This window comes from Sycon ciliatum, chromosome 3 (genome assembly GCF_964019385.1).
Source record: "Sycon ciliatum chromosome 3, ocSycCili1.1, whole genome shotgun sequence".
NCBI lineage: Eukaryota > Metazoa > Porifera > Calcarea > Leucosolenida > Sycettidae > Sycon > Sycon ciliatum.
Window position 1 is genome coordinate 106,201 of NC_088645.1, and position 15,000 is coordinate 121,200.

General features: G+C 48.8%; 1 protein-coding gene across 2 annotated transcripts in view; it reads left to right on the forward strand.

The window, feature by feature from the left end:
* Positions 1-15,000, forward strand: part of LOC135813176 (TNF receptor-associated factor 3-like) — a 32,026-nt gene that overhangs the window by 13,994 nt on the left and 3,032 nt on the right. For both annotated transcript variants that reach the window (XM_065326390.1, XM_065326391.1), the window contains exons 8-14: positions 3,643-3,780; positions 4,392-4,601; positions 9,059-9,159; positions 9,645-9,729; positions 10,061-10,176; positions 12,978-13,045; positions 14,193-14,354. In XM_065326390.1, coding sequence (XP_065182462.1) covers positions 3,643-3,780; positions 4,392-4,601; positions 9,059-9,159; positions 9,645-9,729; positions 10,061-10,176; positions 12,978-13,045; positions 14,193-14,354 — 880 coding nt within the window. The remainder of the gene's footprint in view (positions 1-3,642; positions 3,781-4,391; positions 4,602-9,058; positions 9,160-9,644; positions 9,730-10,060; positions 10,177-12,977; positions 13,046-14,192; positions 14,355-15,000) is intronic.

Sequence of the window (15,000 nt, forward strand, 5' to 3'; positions counted from 1 at the left end):
TGCCGCTGCTACTGCTGCTGTTGCTGCTGTTGCCGCTGCTACTGCTGTTGCTGCCGCTGTTGTTGCTGCTGCTGTTTCCGCTGCTACTGCTGCTGCTACTGTTGATGCTGCTGCTGCTATTGCTGTTGTTGCTGCTGCTGCTATTGCTGCTGTAACTGCTGCTGCTGTTGCCACTGCTACTGTTGCTGCTGCTGTAGTCGCTGCTGCTGTTGTTGTTGATGCTGCTGCTGCTGCTGTGCCTGCTGCTACTGCTCCTGCTGCTAGTGCTGCTGCTGTTGTTGCTGCTGCTACTATTGCTTCTGTTGCTGCTGCTGCTGCTATTTACTTCTGTTGCTGTTGCTGCTGCTGCTATTCCCGTGTTCTGCTGCTGCTGTTGCTGCTTCCACTGCTGCTGCTGCTGCTCTTGCTGCTTTTGCTGCTGCTGCTGCTATTGCTGCTGATGCTGCTGCTGCTAATGCTGCTTTTGCTGCTGCTGCGGCTACTGCTGCTTTTGCTGCTGCTGCTTCTATTGCTGCTTTCGCTGCTACTGCTGCTATTGCTGCTGTTGCTGCTGCTGCTGCCTTTGCTGCTGCTAATGCTGCTTTTGCTGCTGCTGCTGCTGCTATTGCTGCTATTGCTGCTGCTACTGCTGCTGCCACTGCTGCTGCTGCTGCTGCTGCTACTGCTGCTGCTGCTATTGCTGCTGCTGCTGCTGTTGCTTCTGCTACTGCTGTTGCTGCCGCTACTGCTACTGCTGCTGCTGCTGTTGCTGCTGCTGCTGCTGCTGCCGCTGCTACTGCTGCTGCTGTTGCCGCTGCTACTGCTGTTGCTGCCGCTGTTGTTGCTGATACTGTTGTTGTTGCTGCTGCTGTTTCCGCTGCTACTGCTGCTGCTACTGTTGATGCTGCTGCTGCTATTGCTGTTGTTGCTGCTGCTGCTATTGCTGCTGTTACTGCTGCTGCTGTTGCCACTGCTACTGTTGCTGCTGCTGTAGTCGCTGCTGCTGTTGTTGTTTCTGCTGCTGCTGCTGCTGTGCCTGCTGCTACTGCTCCTGCTGCTAGTGCTGCTGCTGTTGTTGCTGCTGCTGCTATTCTGTTGCTGCTGCTGCTATTTACTTCTGTTGCTGTTGCTGCTGCTGCTATTCCCGTGTTCTGCTGCTGCTGTTGCTGCTGCCACTGCTGCTGCTTTTGCTGCTCTTGCTCCTGCTGCCGCTGCTAATGCTGCTATTGCTGCTGCTGCTGCTATTGCTGCTTTTGCTGCTGCTGCTATTGCTTCTGTTGCTGCTGCTGCTGCTATTGCTGCTGTTGCTGCCGCTGCTGCTATTGCTGCTGTTGCCACTGCTGCTGCTATTGCTGCTGTTGCTGCTGCCACTGCTACTGCTACTGCTGTTGCTGGTACTGCTGCTATTGCTGCTTTTGGTGCTGCTGCTTCTATTTCTGCTTTTGCTGTTGCTGCTGCTGCTCCTATAGCTGCTGTTGCTGCTATTGCTGCTGCTATTGCAGCTGTTACTGCTGCTGCTGTTGCTGCTGCCACTGCTGCTGTTGCTGCTGTTGCTGCTGTTGCTGCTGCTGTTGCTCCTGCTGCTGCTGCTATTGCTGTTGCTGCTGGTGCAGTTGCTATTGCTGCTGTTACTGCTGTTACTGCTTTTGCTGCTGCTGCTGCTATTGCTGCTGTTGCTGCTGCAGGTGCTGCTGCTATTGCTGCTGTTGCTGCTGCTGCTGTTGCTGCTGCCACAGCTGCTGCTGCTGTTGCTGCTGTTGCTCCTGCTGCTGCTGCTGCTGCTATTGTTGTTGCTGGTGCTGCTGCTATTGCTGCTGCTGTTGCTGCTGCTGTTGTTGCTGCTGTTGCTCCTGCTGCTGCTGCTGTTGCTGCTGCTACTGCTGTTGCTACTGCTGTTGCTGTTGCTCCTGCTGCTGCTGCTATTGCTGTTGCTGCTGCTGCGACTGCTGCTGCTGCTGTTGCTGCTGCTATTGTTGCCGCTGCTACTGCTGTAGTTTCCGCTGCTGTTGCTGCTGCTGCTGCCACGGCTGCTGCTGCTGTTGCTCCTGCTGCTGCTGCTGCTATTGCTGTTGCTGGTGCCGCTGCTATGGCTGCTGCTGCTGTTGCTCCTGCTGCTGCTGCTGCTGCTGCTGCTATTGCTGTTGCTGTTGCTCCTGCTGCTGCTGCTATTGCTGTTGCTGCTGCTGCCACTGCTGCTGCAGCTGTTGCTGCTGCTATTGTTGCCGCTGCTACTGCTGTAGTTGCCGCCGATGTTGCTGCTGCTGCTGTTGCTGTAGCAGTCTGCTGCTTTCGCCCTGTAAGCGGCATGCTCTAGAGCAGTTGCTGATCTATGTGTGCAATACACAGTGTTCTGCACACTATCATGATCATGATAGTGTGCAGAACTCAGTGTTCTGCACACTATCATGATCATGATAGTGCAATACACAGTGTTCTGCACACTATCATGATCATGATAGTGCAATACACTGTGTTCTGCACACATAGATCATGATCATGATGTGATCTCAAAGTCATCTTGCTGTGTACATACATAAAACTATGTGGCCGCCGGAACCGGTCCGGTTGGTCAGGTTATTACCGGACCAACGTTTTGGCCACCAGCACAGGTCTCCTACTATGGTGATCATATGGACCCACTATGTTGATCATATGTACCTACTATGGTGATCATATGTACCCACTATGGTGATCATATGTACCCACTATGGTGATCATATGTACCTAGTATGGTGATCATATGTACCAACTATATCATACACGAAGTATAGAAGGCCATGATACTACCGGACCAATCAAAAACTGCTTCCAGCGCTCCTGACTATGGCACAAGAAGAATGTGGACAAGCAGGAGACTGTCATGTTGCAGCGAAACAATTTGGCACGATCTTCGATGACACCATCAAAGCGGCTTTATCGCAACATCCTCTATTCCGTCAACGGGAAGAAGGCATTGATTTGTTGATCACACTTCCCTGCTGAGCATCTCACCCGGCTTTTTTGAAAGCCAAACACTTTCTATCAAGGGAAAGACGCATGTTGACATTTGTCTGTGATGATGTGGCTCAACAATGAAGTGGTAGTTGGTATAAAATCCGTCGTGTTGCTTAATAATGTTGTATTGTTTGTTGTACAATTGTCATGTTCTCTGCACTGTACATTATCATGTGTTTGAAGCATTTTCGCATGTTTCCAGCTTTCTGCACTCGTAACTCTGAAAGTAATTTTCAATTAGATAAAGGCGTGAGCAAGGCTGAACACGCTATATTTGGCATCATAGTTGTGTTCTTCTCAGTGTAGACTCTCAGCTGCTCATGCATATCTGGGACTTTCCCTGCATGCACTTGAAGATTACATTGAAGTTCAATAACGCCCACGTGTACATTGTGTTTGCAAGACCAATGGTGCTTTTCCTCATGCATGACCTCATGTATGATGTCAAACGCATAATGCATGGCCTTGTGTATGACGTCATGCACAACACCATGTATGAGTTCATGTACAGTGCATGTCAGAATGCATGACCACATGGAAGACCTTATGCGTTGGCCCATATACTATATAGGCATGCAGAAGTGCATGACATACATTGTAAGCACATCAATATACAGTGGATGTGTATTCTTGTGTGGGTGTTCATTTATGCACCATTCCCTTGTCCAGGTGAAGCGACGACAAATGGAAGCCCATCTCTCGCAGCCAGACCATATGGTGTACATGCTAAGAGACAGATCACGGTTGAAGAATGAAGTGTCTTCGCTGGCAAGTGTTGTATCACAGTTGCAACAGGACATGCAGATGGTGAGTTGCCCGCCGTGATTCTTATCTTCGTTGTAGGGTTGGAAGGGGAACCGGCGAGGTGGGGGGCAGACCTGTTTGTATTCCAGCACATTTCGCCACACCCTGGATCTCAACTCCTTCCTAATGCCATTTTTTTGTATTGAGATAGACTTAGCAATGACAACAGTTTTGGAAAGAGGGAAGGAGACGGGGGGGGGGGGTGACGACCCACAGGACAAAATAAGGACAGTTGGACAGACGACCAGACAGGCAAAACGAGAAAGATACAGACATACACATACACACACACACACAGATACACGCACAGACAGACACACGTACAGACACAGACAGACACAGACAAATAGACACAGAAAGACACAAACAGACACAGACAGACACAAACAGACACATACAGACGCAAACAGACACAAACACAGACACAGACAGACACATACAGACACAGACAGACACAAACAGACACAAACACAGACAGACACAGACACAGAGAGACACGGACACAAAGAGACACAAACAGACACAGACAAAGTAGACATGCTAGAAAAAGGTGACATGGAGGATAGGTGGATGGCAAGTTGTGTTCTTGTTTCAAACTCTGTGTATGCTTACAGCTACGCCCTCACTCAACAACAGCAGGTGCATACTCCAGTCCAAGAGAGCAGTATGTCACCGACATACCCAGACAAAGCATGTCTTCTGAAGCCTATCCTGAAGCTCACGTGCATGTACAGACTACAGCAACACTGCCACCACCACAGGCTGTCGGTGCACTCGCTGAGAAAGTGGATAGTCTGCAAACTGAAGTAACCAGATTGCGCATGGTAAGTCAACGAGACTGTACTGCCCTGGGAATTGTGACCACTGCCGTGGTGTTGCTGTGCTGTGCTGCTTGGCACTGCTGCCTGGCACTGCTGCCTGGCACTGCTGCATGGCACTGCTGCTTTGTGCTGCTTTTTCTACTGTCCTCCATGGCCTACAATGTGCAAGCACAAGGGCAGTGAAACCTGTCTAAGACGACCGCTCAAGGGACCTTCAAAATGTGGGGGGTTACCAGGTGGTCTCTGTTACCAGGTGGTCTCTTAATACAGGGTTAATTGACTGGAAATAGCATCCCTTGGTCCTGGTTGCAGTGGTCTTCTAGGACAGGTTTTACTGTATGTATAGTTTATGGGTGGGTATGGGCAGGGGGCAGGGCAGGGGGGGGGGCAGGGCAGGGCAGGGGGGGGGGCAGGGCAGGGGGGGGGGGCAGGGCAGGGCAGGGCAGGGTAGGGGGCAGGGGAGGCAGGGCAGGGGAGGCAGGGTAGGGGGAGGGCAGGGGGAGGGGTATTATCCCCTCTAGGGTCATTTTGTAGTGTTACCGTGCTCTGTAGGCGGTGAGTCATTGCCAGGCGGCAGGATTGAAAAACTTGTTCATACTCTGAACTACTTCTGCACTATATGGCAGTCATGATGGTCATCCTTGCTGGAGGAAATTGCCTGCACGCACGCAAACCATTCAAGGAATGCTTGAGGCGTGGGGTGAGCAAGTGGATGCATGCCGGTTGCATCTCTCCTCATGTCCTTTTGATGATTTCTCTGCCCGTGTTCTTCATGGGCCCTTTTTCTTCGCCTTGCCCACTCTTCTTCATCGGCACTGTGATACTCCCCTTGCCCACTCTTCTTCATCGGCACTGTGATACTCCCCTTGCCCTTCACTGTACTGTGATAGTCTTAACAGTACTCAATGACTGCGGTTCCTATGGCAACGTCAGTGGGAGGTAGCACCTCTGCAGTGTACAGTGTATGCTGTGGGTGGGATGGCAGTGCTGACTGCAGTACTATTCTACATAGGTGTGTTGCTAGACACTGGACGGCCCTTACAGTGCAGCATAATCAGGTAGTGTATACACCGGTATATCCTTGCAGTGCAGCACTGTTGCTATGCACTGTTCAGCCCTCGCAGTGCAGCCAGTGTATGCACTGTACGGCCCTTGCAGTGCATTGCACAGCCCTTGCAATGCACTGCACAGCCCTTGCAGTGCAGTGTATCCACCACTCGTAGTGATATACACTTGCAATACACTGGTCTACGCTGCACAGCCCTTGCAGCTTTGTGCTGTGCTGTTATAAAGGAGTGCCCTGGCAGTGCAGGGCATGCACAATGGCATATCGTATGACATGCACTGCACATGTTCATGCTCCGCAAGCACCAAAAGCTGGACCAAGATGGCAGTAACGCAGTAACGCTGATCGTTTCTCCTTTTTGACGACCGTTGCAACTTGTCCTGACTGAGCTGCATCCATGCCTGGGTGTACTTAGGCAGTGTGTCTGTCTGCTCTCTGCTCTCTGCTCTCTGCTCTCTGCTCTCTGTTCTCTGATCTCTGCTCTCTGCTCTCTGCTCTCTGATCTCTGCTCTCTGCTCTTATATACACTTTACGTAGCTGTACATGACAAACACCACTGTACAAAATGACGTTTAACAATTTCGGCAGTCATTGTAGGAGCAACTACCTTCTTATAATTGTTGCCAGGACAACTCTATTTTTTACCGAGCTTGAGTGAAACATAACCTGCCCAGTTCTCAGCCAGCACCGTAACGACGTTACACCACTGGTGCACATTCATAATCATCAGAATCCTTTCCAATCATTTGCAGTGTAAATATCGTTGAGGTAATAGCCGATGCACGTATTACTCACCATCAAGAGTGCATAGCCACAGTGTGTGGCTATGCTGCTTTTGGTCCAAGGCCAATCCAACATGGCGGTTCTTGCCACGTCAGCCACACTTGATCCTTGTTGCCAGGTCGACCAAGTTCAATCCTTGTTGCGATAGCGCACTCGTTGCAATAGCCCACTCGTTGCAATAGTGCACTTGTTGCAATAGCGCGGGGACCGGGCGGGGAGGGAGAAGCGCGGTTGGACGGGGTTAGGCACCGGCGGATTATGCCGGCATAATTATTGGCATAATTTGGTGGTTGAAAATTTGGAGCATAATTTGGCATCCTTTCGGAGGTAGGAGCATAACTACATCGGATTGTACTACAGTTCTAGTATGTAGGCTACACTGTCACAATTGTGTACAATGAAGCACCTGATCAGTGCTGGTGGTCTGCATGGTAAAGGGTTCGGAGGTCATGCAGATAGTGCTTTCAATGAAAAGCAGGGTAGAAATCAAGGCAATACATCGTTGCACGCTCGAACTCGTCTCCTTCAAAGTTCTTTCTCACACTGATACAGATCATGTAGCAGAAGATGCGAGTGAATCAGCCTTTTTCAGGTATCCCGGGGCGAACGAGATAGTGATGGGTAGTCCGCAAAACTCCTCGTACATGTGCATTATGCATGTTACGAAGTCATGACCTCTGGACTTAAGCAGCCATGACTGTGCAGGCTATGGATATTGCTCTAATAAAATAAATAATTGAGATAGTTGATATTCGGTCATGATGGAAGGAGAGGTGGTGCTACGGGAGAGATGAGCTGATTATTCTCAGGGTGAGGGTGACATCGGTTGGACGAGTACTGTAAAACTGGAAAGTCTAACGACCCAAAAGGTTTTAAACATTCTTGTAATTTTGGCATGATTACGTGCAGAAAGTTTAACGATGGCTAGCTGGCCACCCATCTGTATGCGCATCTTGACACAGACCTCTAGCGATAATTTTTTTTCAAATAACGACAAAAATTGGCCGTTAAAATGTTAGACTTTCCGGTTTCACAGTATGACGATTACGAAGACAATTGAACATGATGATTTTGAAAGGTATCTCAAACTAATTTGGCAATGAAAAAATCTGTTTACAAAAGAAGTCAACTAATGAATAGAAGAAGTAATGTTTTCTCTTTCCCATGTTGATCTCTAGCATGCATGGACACCTTGGTATGGGGATACTCGTGTATTTTGTTGTACTTATGGCCGCTTGCAAGTGCGAAAAAGGCACAATTTTCCGAACTTTGAGGCTTCGTAAGCACAACAGAGTGATTGAATATGTATCCCCGCGTGCCAAAGCATAATATGAGGATTTTTGCGAGCATAATGCGAGAATCCATGAAAGCATAATCCGCCGGAGCCTAGAGGGGGGGGGGGGGAGGAGGGGAAGAGCGGGGGGGGGGGGGGGGGGGGGTATTCTGAGTATTACCCGGGCACAGAGGTTGGAGAGCTGACTAAGATGACTATGGATTATGATGACAATGTCTATAGCTGGGGGGGGGGGGGGGAGGGGGGGATCACAGGGGTATGGAAGGGAAAGCGGGTGTGTGTGTGTGTGTGTGGAGGGGAAGGGGGAGGCGGAGGTGATAAAGGGATTGTACAGCTGGTGAGGTGTTCCCCGGGTTCTGTTGTAGCAAGGCAAGTGCCAGCTTTGTGGTAATGGATAAATGGGGTACAGCCTACAGGGGTACAGGGTACAGTGGTACAGGGTACAGGGTAAAGGAGTAAAAGGGTACAGAGATACAGGGGTACAGGGTACAGGGGTAAAAGGGTACAGAGATACAGGGGTACAGGGATAAAGGGGTACAGTGGCACAGGGGTAAAGGGGTACAGGGGCGGGCTACAGAAATTAGGCCACCCTTTTCCCATGCTGTGTAGGAATGATGATGGGTGCTGGGGACTGCCAAGGAGGACTGTGAGGGCTTGTGCTTTCATTATGCTCATCAGTATTGACTTCTGCTTCTGCTGCTGCTTCTGCTGGTGATGCTGCTGGTGGTGATGCTGCTGCTGCTGCTGCTGGTGATGCTGCTGGTGGTGATGGTGATGGTGATGCTGCTGCTGGTGATGGTGGTGGCCTTCTCTACTTGTGCTCTCTGTCCCTCTGTCCTCTCTCTCTATCTCTATCTCTCTCCCTCCCTGTCTCTCTCTCTCTCTCCCTCCCTCCCTCTCTCTCTCTCTCTCTCTCTCTCTCTCTCTCTCTCTCTCTCTCTCTCTCTCTCTCTCTCTGTCTCTCTCTCTCTCCCCGTCTCTCTCTCTCTCTCTCTCTCTCCTGTCTCTCTCTCTCTCTCTCTCTCTCTCTCTCTCTCTCTCTCTCTCTCTCTCTCTCTCTCTCTCTCTCCCTGTCTCTCTCTCTCTCTCTCTCTCTCTCTCTCTCTCTCTCTCTTTCTGTCTCTCTTCTCTTCTGCTCTCTGCCTCTCTCCCTCCTACCCTCTCTGCCCATCTCTCCCTCCTACCCTCCCTGCCCATCTCTCCCTCCTACCCCCTCCCTGTCCATCTCTCCCTCCTACCCTCCCTCCTACCCCCCCCCCCCTACCTGCCCATCTCTCCCCCTGCTTTGCTCCTATCCATCTCGCTTTGTCCTGACAGGTAACAGACCAAAGCCAGCAACCAGAGCAGGAAGACGGCAGGAAAGAGAACATGGAAACGCGGGTGAAGACATTGGAAGGAAAGGTATCTTCGAATTCCAAGTAAGACCTGTGCACCTGCGCACAGAGTATACTGTAATCACTGATCAAATCCTCCACACACTATTCCACATTCCTCTTCACGAAACTTCATGGGAGTCTCTTTCGCAAAACTAGATAATCTATGCCTTCATGAAACTGGAGAGGCTTGCCTCTCTCAAAACTACACGTTCTATATTTCCAGGGGCGTTGCTAGACAGGTTTCCCTTTCACCAAACTAGACGGGATCCACCTTCAGGAAACTGGACGGGCTTTCCCTTCAGGGCACTTGAGGGGCTTTCCCTCAACTAAGCTGGAGGGGCTTTCCCTTCACAAAACTAGATGGTTTCCTCTATGCTTCCATAGTACTTCTACTGCAATTATATCGATTTGTATTGCATGTGTGTGTGTGTGCGTGAATGCATGCGTGCGTGCGTGCGTGCGTGCGTGCGTGCGTGTGTGTGTGTGTGTGTGTGTGTGTGTGTGTATGTGTCCGTGTTCTGTGGCAGATCTATTGGGTACACGGATGTACAGATGGCTGATCTTGGTCTGCGTGTGGACATTATTGATGTCAAGTCTACTGACGGAGTCCTGGTTAGTGGAGTACACCAAAACTACTGCACATTCAACACAAGAAAACTAACTTTCGCCATTTGCAAAATACATAAACTCAGCCTTTTGCGCCCCTGAGACAGATTTTCCACAGCAGGAAACATGCACAGTGAAATGCTCCACAGCGTAAACAGCAAGCGAGCCATGACAGCCCGAAGAAAGCTGTTTGAATGTGAATCTTTCATGACCGTCTGAATGTGACGCTTTCATGACCGTCTGAATGTGACGCTTTCATGACCGTCTGAATGTGCCCTCTGTGGCTGCAACTCATCTATCTTCTCTTTGTTCTGAACTACTATGTTCTGGTATGCAGGTGTGGAAGATTGGTGATATTGCAAGACGAACACGAGAAGCACAGAGCGGACGAACACCCAGCCTGTACAGTGCACCATTCTACACATCACCATGTGGATATAAGATGTGTGCCAGGTATGTTGTGGGTAGTGTGATGTCATGCACACTCTAGAGATGCAGTGTGATGTCATGCACACACTAGAGATGCAGTGTGATTTCATGCACACTCTAGAGATGCAGTGTCATCTCATGCACACTCTAGAAATGCAGTGTGATGTCATGCACACTCTAGAGATGCAGTGTGATCTCATGCACACTAGAGATGTCGTGGATCATTGAGCTGGCTAGCACTGAACTGTTTCCCTGTACTAATGAAGTCATCATTGAAGGGCATGTTCAAATGCTCCTGCAGTACTGTAAAAGCCATTATTTTAACGAGGCGCATATATAATGATTTCCCAAAATTGACTAGTTTACGTGTACCAAAGGTAACGATTCTCACTCATTCTCAACGCTCAATAGGACAGTATATGTATCGATCTCTGTATAACGATTTCTATTTTAACGACAGATTTCTCCTCGTTACTGTAAGACATGTTATTATAACGAGTCGCAAATTTAACGATTGTCCAAAACTCATAGGTTAACGAGAAGATATGTTAACGATCTTGCAGTATTCTGCCATATCCACACACAGCATATAATTATGAAGCAGTATGGCCTCAACGGATCTTATTATAACGAAGAAATGTCATCCGTTAAAACGTTAGATTTGCTTCCTCGTTATATATACATGTCTTACAGTAACTCGTTAGAGTTAGCACTTCGTTATATATATATATATATGGCTTTTACGGTATTGAATGTCCGAACTCAAAGGTGTTCCTCTATGTCTATACAGACGTGGCAAGCGAAATCCCACACTTGCCATAAATCACTTGCCATAAATCACTTGCCATAAATCACTTGCCATAAAGCCTAGTTCACATTCGACAGGGCGCGACGGGACGCGACGTAACGATCGACGGGACAGTCTGACGGTACCCAATGTGAACACCAGGAACGGGAACGCAACCGTACTGCCGTACGGATCGAGAAGTGACGGGAAGAATTGGATCAGTTAAACTTTTCATACCGTAGACGGGCGTAGACGGTCGTAGACGGGGACGCAAGCGTACAAAACGGCTGCATTTTTTAGTGTGAACAGGAGACGGCGTCGTGCGCCGGTTACTCCCGATTCGTGCTTGGAAATTTTAGCATTTCGAGCACTGCGCTTCCCATGATAACTTGCAGAATAGCTAACACGTTTTGAGTTGAATTTTAGCAAAATAAGGTCTGATGTCACTTATGCAGTGTTTAGGGATAGTTCAGGAGCGTGACAGACGAACTGTTTTATCATTTCCTGAAGCTATTATTTGAATGGCACACCTTTCAAAGCTACTTTTTGGTCTTCATGAAAAACTGGTATTGTGAACTAGATTCCGCTTCATTCAAGGAGAAAAATTGAAAAGAAGTCCCGAGATACAAGAAATTAGGTCCAAAAGTCACCCCGTCACGGACCGTGCCTTATAACTCGCGCCGTTCGCTGTTGAACGACGCAACGACTGCAGCATGTCGTGTCGTACGAATTGTACAAGATTGTATAGCTAACCCCAGCCGTCGCGACAGGCCCTTACGTCCCGTACCGTCAGCGTTGCGTAGAATGTGAACTAGGCTTAAGGGACTGCACCATGCTGTGTGCAGCCCCTGCAGCCCTGCATACGTACAGTACATGTGTTACATACAACTGTTATCTGTCTCATGACAGCAAGGTTCACAAGAAAAGTTCAAAGGTGCTGGCAAAATGAATGGGAAATGGATATCAATACTCCTAATGTGTACCATGACTGTGAACTGTGTGTATCTACTCTGTGACCTTTTCAACCTGTTTGGGATGCATACGGCTCTAATGTACAAATTAGGTACAGCTCTTTACATCATTGATGTCCATTTGTGGCGCTGTCCCCTGTGGCAAGTGTCGGATTTCACTTGCCACGACTGTAATTACATGGGCTATACCAGATACAGTTGATCACTTTCAGTTGGCCGGGTCACTTTCAGTTGGCCGGGTCACTTTCAGTTGGCCGGGTCACTTTCAGTTGGCCGGATCACTTTCAGTTGGCCGGGTCACTTTCAGTTGGCCGGATCACTTTCAGTTGGCCGGATCACTTTCAGTTGGCCGGGTCACTTTCAGTTGGCCGGATCACTTTCAGTTGGCCGGATCACTTTCAGTTGGCCGGATCACTTTCAGTTGGCCGGGTCACTTTCTGTTTTAGTTGTCCGTACCCTCTGCATTTGGTCAGACCCATTGCTATTGGCCAGACCTGTACTTCGGGAGTGCTATGTGGGTGCAGATTTGCATCCGTGCATGTGTGCATGTGCATGTGCAACCATGCATATACGCATGTAGAAGTGGCTGTAATAAAGATGCGTGGGCATGCAAATCATTGGCTCTTCATGCCTTTGCTTATGTGGCACTGTCCTGTCTGGATTTGATGGACGGGTGTGACTGGTTTTGATGGACGGGTGTGACTGGTTTTGATGGACGGGTGTGACTGGTTTTGATGGACGGGTGTGACTGGGTGTGAGTACGGGTGTGACTGGTTTTGATCTAATGAATGGTTACTAATGGTTGTGAAAGATTTTTAACACTGCTGCTCGTTGTCTGCTTTCTCCATGTCTTCTCTCTCTCTCTCTCTCTCTCTCTCTCTCTCTCTCTCTCTCTCTCTCTCTCTCTCCCCATATCTCTCTCTATCTCTATCTATCTATCTCTATCTCTCTATCTATCTCTCTTTATTACTCTCTCTCTCTCTCTCTCTCTCTCTCTCTCTCTTTATTACTCTCTCTTTCTCTCTCTCACTCACTCTTCATTACCTCTACACACACCACAAACGCAGGGTATACCTGAATGGAGATGGCATGGGCAAGAATAAGTGTGTCAGTTTGTTCTTCGTTCTGATGAGAGGTGAGAGTAGTGTAGAGTAGTGTAGAGCAGTGCAGAGTAGTGTAGAGCAGTGTAGAGTAGTGTAGAGTAGTGTAGAGTAGTGTAGAGTAGTGTAGAGTAGTGTAGAGTAGTGTAGAGTAGTGTAGAGTAGTGTAGAGTAGTGTAGAGCAGTGTAGAGCAGTGTAGAGTAGTGCAGAGTAGTGCAGAGTAGTGTAGAGTAGTGTAGAGTAGTGTAGAGTAGTGTAGAGCAGTGTAGAGCAGTGTAGAGTAGTGTAGAGCAGTGTAGAGTAGTGTAGAGTAGTGTAGAGTAGTGTAGAGTAGTGTAGAGTAGTGTAGAGTAGTGTAGAGCAGTGTAGAGTAGTGTAGAGCAGTGTAGAGCAGTGTAGAGTAGTGTAGAGCAGTGTAGAGTAGTGTAGAGCAGTGTAGAGCAGTGTAGAGTAGTGTAGAGCAGTGTAGAGTAGTGTAGAGTAGTGTAGAGCAGTGTAGAGTAGTGTAGAGTAGTGTAGAGTAGTGTAGAGTAGTGTAGAGCAGTGCAGAGTAGTGTAGAGTAGTGTAGAGTAGTGTAGAGCAGTGTAGAGTAGTGTAGAGCAGTGTAGAGTAGTGTAGAGTAGTGTAGAGTAGTGTAGAGTAGTGTAGAGTAGTGTAGAGCAGTGTAGAGTAGTGTAGAGCAGTGTAGAGTAGTGTAGAGTAGTGTAGAGTAGTGTAGAGTAGTGTAGAGTAGTGTAGAGTAGTGTAGAGCAGTGTAGAGTAGTGTAGAGTAGTGTAGAGCAGTGTAGAGTAGTGTAGAGCAGTGTAGAGCAGTGTAGAGTAGTGTAGAGCAGTGTAGAGTAGTGTAGAGTAGTGTAGAGCAGTGTAGAGTAGTGTAGAGTAGTGTAGAGTAGTGTAGAGTAGTGTAGAGTAGTGTAGAGTAGTGTAGAGTAGTGTAGAGTAGTGTAGAGACGGTGCATGGTTGTCTGTAGACACTAAGAGCAGTACAGAAACATGGCATGATTGTCTTCTGACTGTCCGTCTTCAAGTATGTTAGGATGTGCATTGTTCACAGAAATTGTATGCTGTGTGTGTGTGTTTGTGTGTGTGTGTGTGTGTGTGTGTGTGTGTGTGTGTGTGTGTGTGTGTGTGTGTGTGTGTGTGTGTGTGTGTGTGTGTGTACGTGTACGTGTACACACAGGCGAGTATGACGCACTGTTGCCGTGGCCTTTCCAGCAGCGTGTATCAATGATCATGATGGATCAAGCCGAGGGAACCGGTATTCGTAGAAACATCGTGGAAGTATTCAAGCCGGAACGCCGATCGGCCTCCTTTCAACGACCAATGTCAGAAATGAACACAGGTAAGCACATCACTGCAACTTACATAGTCATGGTGGAATGTTGACAATGGCATGCTGTCATGGGTGGTTCTTTCTGTTGTGTTTCCCCTGCAAGCCATTGCTGGACAAGACAAGGACTCAGGGTTCTAGCCAGAGGGGTAGGGAGGCTCAGCCCCCCCCCCCCCCCCCGGTACTCTGGTTGGGTACCCCCCCCCCCCGCTACTCTGATTGGGTACCCCCCGCTACTCTGATTGGCTAACCCCCCCCCCCCCCCCCGCTACTCTGATTGGGTACCCCCCCCCCCCCCCCCGCTACTCTGATTAGGTACCCCCGCTGCTCTGATTGGGTCCCCCCTCTCTATGGAAAGGTGGCACACCCTACTCCTTTGTGGATTTTTGTTTGGGGTTTTCAGGTCATTGAACTGTTGAAAAATGCAGTATATAGTCCCTAACAACAGAGGGTTCATAAACAGGCATACTTGTCTGCGGTGGAGTTGGGGTACGACAATTTTGGAAAATGGATAAAATGGAACAATCAACTTCATGACTATTACCGCCGAAGTCGCAACTTCTAAGTTTGGATAAAATGAGATACAGCAAGAGTACATAGCCAATAGTGTGCGACTTCTATCTTGACCTGTGATGGGTTCCTATCTTGACCTGTGATG